Source organism: Aquarana catesbeiana, linkage group LG01 (genome assembly GCF_042186555.1).
Source record: "Aquarana catesbeiana isolate 2022-GZ linkage group LG01, ASM4218655v1, whole genome shotgun sequence".
Taxonomy (NCBI): domain Eukaryota; kingdom Metazoa; phylum Chordata; class Amphibia; order Anura; family Ranidae; genus Aquarana; species Aquarana catesbeiana.
This window is the reverse complement of record NC_133324.1, coordinates 333,377,951-333,384,343: the sequence shown is the minus strand read 5'-3', so window position 1 is coordinate 333,384,343 and position 6,393 is coordinate 333,377,951. Positions and strand designations below refer to the sequence as shown.

The window sequence follows — 6,393 nt, the reverse complement described above, 5'->3', positions numbered from 1 at the left end:
CTGTTGTCACATGAACGTTGACTATTCATTACAATAAAGGCTTTTATCAGAGTGCGGTTGTCCAGAATCCATTTCTTCAATATTGCTCGTGCTGAGCCTGCACCTGGCTTCCACGCTGAGGAGGGCATTTTCTTCAGTACATCACCTGGAGCGGTTTACCCTTTTGTTCTCCTGTCCTTAACTCGTTCGTGTTACAAGGTCTCAGGTGTGAATGGGGAGCAGGTGTGTTAAATTTGGTGTTATCGCTCCCACACTGGTCACTGGAAGCTCAACTTGGCACCTCATGGCAAAGAACTCCGAGGAGCTGAAAAAAAGAATTGTTGCCCTACATGACAGATGGTGTCAAGCGTGTGTGGCGGCAACCAAGTGAGCACTGCCAGCACTGGGGAGCTACAGTTCATTGAGGGAACCATGAATGCCAACATATACTGTGACATACTGAAGCAGAGCATGATCCCCCCCCCCCATTCAGAGACTGGGCCGCAGGGCAGTATTTCAACATAACCCCAAATACACCTTCAAGACGACCACTGCCTTGCTAAAGAAGCTGGGGGTAAAGGTGATGGACTGGCCAAGCATGTCTCCAGACCTAAACCCTATTGAGCATCTGTGGGGTATCCTCAAACGGAAGGTGGAGAAGCGCAAGGTCTCTAACATCCACCAGCTCCATGATGTCATCATGGAGGAGTGGAAGAGGACTCCAGTGGCAACCTGTTAAGCTCTGGTGAACTCCATGCCCAAGAGGGTTAAGGCAGTGCTGGAAAATAATAGTGGCCACACAACATAATGACACTTTGGGCCCAATTTGGACATTTTTAAATTAGGGGTGTACTCACTTTTGTTGCCATCGATTTAGCCATTAATGGCTGTGTGTCAAGTTATTTTGAGGGGGCAGCAAGTTTACACTGTTATACAAGCTGTACACTCACAACTTTACATTGTAGCAAAGTGTAATTTCTTCAGTGTTGTCACTTGAAAAGATATAATAAAATATTTACAAAAATGTGAGGGGTGTACTCACTTTTATGAGATACTGTATACTTTGTTCACATTTATCGGTTATTAACACCTCCCTACATAGCTTATGTAGCCAGCACTAAAGGAGGGTGAAGAATACTAGAGTGTCTGAGTAAGGCTGCTGGGCTTCTGAAATCACATCTAAGATGGCAGCTCCCTGCAGCAGTATAAGGGCTTTTGAAGGTCTACAGAAGAGCGGCTCTTACAGGCAAAAAATATGCTTGAATACGTTAAATGCACATAATCTTATGGAAGACAGTTATTGAAATGAGAGCTCTTGTGACAGGGTCTATTTAAGGGAGAACTGTTTCTGTGGTGGGGTTTCCTCTCTGGGCAAAACACTGGATTAACTAGCTACAGAGCAATGAAAGAGTTCTGCACTCCTGTGACACAAATTCAGCCGACGGGGCTTTACGTCATAGAGCCAGTTCAGGCTCTGCAGGGGTCTCAACAATAATGTCAGGATATGCCCAGATGCATGACTGGCAGCTGGCCCAGCGTGCCACTGAGAGCCTGAGCCAGGCACACAGCCCGAGCCCCCTCTACAGTCAGTGCTCTAGGGAGCGCTGGAGGCACAGAGCAGTGAATGACATTCACCACTCTCTGCCCAGAGAAGACCTGAGAACTGTGTGATCAGCTGTCTTTGATCACTTGGTTCTGGATCAATGCAGCAGTTTCTAGGCAAGTATAAACATTTGTTTTTTCTTGGTTTCCTGCACTTCTCTTTAAGGCAGTAACAAAAACCAATCTGCATTCGGAGAATATTTCAAATTGGTTACTAAGGGTTCCTGTACATCGCATACCACCACTGCTCTGTGGTCTTGCTACATAAGCTGAGAACATTCATCAGAACTCAAAAAGCTGCCAACAGGAGTGTAGCGTGTCGTTGTGATCCTTTAATTTAACTATTTGAGTCATTAACCTTGACAAAAGGAGTATTGAGTGAAGTCTTGATCTTGTACGTTGTAACCCAAAGTACGTCATTTAGTCTGTCAACAGGACAGCAAGGCATCCAGCGTTTGCAGAAAGTCAACAATGGTAGCCAACACATTCCCTTTAACTGCAGTTTTCTTTGTGTCCCGATGCTTTAATCTGCAAGTTAAAAATTCTGGGCACTTCCACCTGTTGCAAGTTCCTTATATACCTCTATAAACTTGATACATAGGCAAAAGGCAGAACTTATAGCATCTAGGGGTCATTGTAACAGGCACTTTAAGGCAGCAGATCACATACACAGATCACATTTACTGCACTGCCTGATCCACAGATCTGCCCTCTATGACTCTTCAGGGTTTGACAGGTCAATAAAACAAACTTGAAATATTAAATACACTATTCCAATATCTTTTTATAAGCCCCCCAGTTTCAGTCTCTCCATGTAACCTCCACCTCATCTGTCCTGTACCTGTGGAGAGGATAGCAAATAAAAAACAAATTAAACCAAAACCACAAATCATCAGTCTTACATTCTAGATAGGTGACAAAATAAACCTAATGAGAGCATAACATAGTATTGACAGCAGAAGCTAACCTCTGAGTTATCCAGGAGTCTTGCAGCGGTGTGATGTGACCAGAGCGAAACATTTCCCATCCAGCTTGAGCAATCATAGCACCATTATCTATGCAAAAGCTTAAAAGTACAGAGACACAAATGTACTGAAGAACCATGATTTACTTTCAAGTCAATGCATGAATAGAGAAGTAAAATGAGAATCAAACCCATTCACATGGGGCACACAAACCCATACACCCATGCAGTGAACCATGTTTATCCGCCTGGGAAGCACAGCACAGACAGACAGACCACGTTCTAAGCAGTGCATTGGTCCTGCATAGATATACACTCTATATGCACATGAAGATCCTTGCAACTGTACACCTGTTATTAACTTTAACAGGTTGGCTGCACAGAGCATTTTTGCTTTCCGTGAGAACATAGCTCTCTGCATGGGTATATGGATCTACGGGTCCATGCATCCGCATGAAAGAGGCATAATAAAATCAGGATAGTGGCCAATACTTACCTTTCATCTGTTGCAAACAATTTGGCACCTCGTTCCTTGCACATAATCTCCATCATCTCTTGTAAGCGAATGTTACCTAAGTGTAGAAACATAACATTTACAAAGTTAGATCTAGAGTCTGACTCCAGAAGTTAAAAACTTTCAAGTAAACAGAAGCCGTTTTGGAGTTTGCTGCTTTACCAATTGCTGTAAATGGTGTTGAATGAGGAAGCGCTCTAACATGGTAGATATGCTGTTTGACAATTGTCATCTAAATGTGCATTATTAAAGTGATTGTAAAGGCTAGATTTTTTTTTTTTTTTTTTTTTTAACATAACAAACATGTTATACTTACCTCCACTGTGCAGTTGGTTTTGCACAGAGCAGCCCAGACCCTCTTCTTCTTAGGTCCCTCTTTGCTGCTCCTAGTCCCTCCCTCCTTTGAGTGCCCCTCAGCCAGCAGCTTGTTACAGGTTGTCACCCAAGCTGATTTAGAGCTCTATGTATCCATTCAGACACGGAGCACCGGCCTGGCCCCACCCCCTCTCCCCCAATTGGCTGACTGACTTTGATCGACAGCCGTGGGAGACAATAGCGCCGCTGCTCTGTCTCAGCCAATCAGGAGTGTACCGGATGGCTGAGGGGATCGTGGACATTGCTGGAGAGAGGAGGAGGTCAGGTAGGTAACTGGGGAGGCTGCTACACACAGGTTTTTTATCTTAATGCATAGAATGCATTAAGATAAAAAAAACCTTCTGCCTTTACAACTCCTTTAATGTTAGAATTCAATCCAAGATACTGCCTTACCAAATAAAACAAGTTAAATTAAACCATATTCATGTATACAGTTGTGCTCATAAGTTTACATATCCTGGCAGAATTTATGATTTCTTGGCCATTTTTCAGAGAATATGAATCATAACACAAAAATGTATCTTTTTCTCATGGTTAGCGTTTGGCTGAAGCCATTTATTATCAATCAACTGTGTTTACTCTTTAAACCATAATCACAACAGAAACTACCCAAATGACCCTGATTAAAAGTTTACATACCCCAGTTCTTAATACTGTGTATTGCCCCCTTTAACATCAATGACAGCTTGAAGTTTTTTGTGGTATTTGTGGATGAGGCTCTTTATCTTCTCAGATGGTAAAGCTGCGCATGCTTCTTGGCAAAAAGCCTCCAGTCCCTGTTGGCCTTGTGTTTTGGATCATTGTCATGTTGGAATATCCATGTACGTCCCATGTGCAGCTTCCTGGCCAATGAATGCAAATATTCCTCCATACTACACATACTAAATTCATCTTGCCATCAATTTTGACCAAATTTCCTGTGCCTTTGTAGCTCACACATCCCCAAAACATTGGCGATCCACCTTCGTTTTTCACAGTAGTAATGGTGTACCTTTCATCATAGGCCTTGTTGACTCCTCTCCAAATGTAGCGTTTATGGTTGTGGCCAAAAACCAACAGTTACTTACCGATAATGGTGTTTCTACAAAACCTTCCAGGACGGCAACACATGAGAGATGAGAGGCTCCTCCCTACAAGAAACAATCAGTTCACAGCTGTTTAAAAGGACCAACCTAACCCCTTGTCCCTCAGTTGTTGTAAAGTAATTCTCCCAACCGATACACAGGGGGTCTGTAAACTTAGGCACTTACCACCTATTGTATACATTTTCCTCCACCCTTAAGAGGGCGGAAGTAGGCCTGCCGTCCTGGAAGGTTTTGTAGAAACAACATCATCGGTCATAACAGAAAGACACTGACAAATTTTAATGCTGTGTGTGTTTCTGATTAGCAACAGCGTATAGTCATATAACCAACAGAAATGTCGCTAGCAATTTCCAATGCTGTACCTTTCTGATTAACAACAGAGTACAGTCATATAGCAGAAACGTCACTATCAACTTTAATGCTGTGCATTTCTGATTAGCAACAGGGTACCGTCTTATGATCGGCAAACTTAAAATGCTGTGCATTTTGAATAGCAACAGTGTACAGTCATAAAACCAACAGAAATGTCACTAGCAACTTTAAATGCTGTGCATTTCTGATTAGCAAAAGGTTACAGCCTTATGACCGACAGAAATGTCGCTAACAAACTCTAAATGCTGTGCATTTTTGATCAGCAACAGCGTACAATCATAACAGAAATGTCACTAGCTACTGAAATGCTGTGCAAATCTGATTAGCAACTGGGTACAGTCTTATGATCAACAGAAAAGTCGCTAACAATCTTAATGCTATGCAATTCTGATTAGCAACAAGGTACAGTATCATTTACTATTGTGTATTTCTGATGAGCAGCAAGACAACCAGAAAAGACACAAATAACTTCCACATTGTGCATTTCTGATGTACAACCAGGCAAAGCATAAAGTCAGAGTCATGGTATATTCAACTGCCCAACAAAGAGCAAAATCTAACAAGGCATGGCCTGGACTTAATATACTAAACCTTTATCCATCAGAGGAAAACCAGGATAGTTCCAAATAATGGGAGTCTAAAGGTGGGGGAGTACCCCATGGTAACAACAGCTGTTGCCCTACCACTTTCAAAGTATAAGTAGGTGTAGTTAGAGACACACACACACACGCCAGGGCCATTATCCTCTTTAGGGGTGAGTTGCTCTGAGTCTACCACCTAAGGTGTGGGTACAGAGGTGTGGAAAGATTAAATAGTAGTCAACATTAATCCTGAAGCCCCTTTTCCAGCCAGTTTGTTAATACACCTATAACAAAATGGCTTGGTTTAGACAATCTTTCCCTGCAGTTAACGCACTTTTTACTGGGACTAGTGCTAGTGGATGTAGAAAGAGGTTTGTCCAACACCTCCTGCGCTCTGCTTGGGGAATCTGCAAGAGAAGAGGGAACAGCCAACAGTCACTCTTCCTGCCCCCTGTATCATGGTTGCAGGCCCACATCCCTAGGGGTGAGAGCATGGGGGATTACCAGGGACTACTTACTTCTTAATCTGGTGTCACCCTCCCATAGTAGGTAAACGACACTTGCCTGCAGCCACCTGTGCTGTCTTTCCATGCTCATACTCCATGAGGTGGGCTCAGACACTTTTAGCTCCTTGCAGCTAGCTGAGCCCTGGTAGGACAGGAATGCTTCAGCCTCCGCAGCCACGCAGGTACGGAAGTCTCCTCCATGCTTTAAGCCCCCTGCTGGGTCTCGCTGGCGCACTCCACACTCTTCCTGCTGACAGGAAGTTTCAAACTGAAAACGAGGTTTGGAGAGCGCCAAGTCTTCACCTTGGTGACTTACATTGTTTGGATTTCATAAAAATGGCGCCCGCTGCACCAGGGAAAGACAGGAGGAGACCCGAGCTGCTGAGCGACATGCAACAGCGGGGGGGGGTTTGAA

General features: G+C 43.6%; 1 protein-coding gene across 1 annotated transcript in view; it reads right to left on the bottom strand.

The window, feature by feature from the left end:
• Nucleotides 1–1,893: 1,893 nt before the first annotated feature.
• OSGEP (O-sialoglycoprotein endopeptidase) overlaps nucleotides 1,894–6,393 on the bottom strand; it is a 29,788-nt gene continuing 25,288 nt past the window's right edge. Inside the window, exons 10-12 of the mRNA XM_073631378.1 lie at nucleotides 3,042–3,117; nucleotides 2,549–2,647; nucleotides 1,894–2,422 (exon numbers count right to left, since the gene is read on the bottom strand). Coding sequence (XP_073487479.1) covers nucleotides 2,383–2,422; nucleotides 2,549–2,647; nucleotides 3,042–3,117 — 215 coding nt within the window. The 3' untranslated portion in view covers nucleotides 1,894–2,382. The remainder of the gene's footprint in view (nucleotides 2,423–2,548; nucleotides 2,648–3,041; nucleotides 3,118–6,393) is intronic.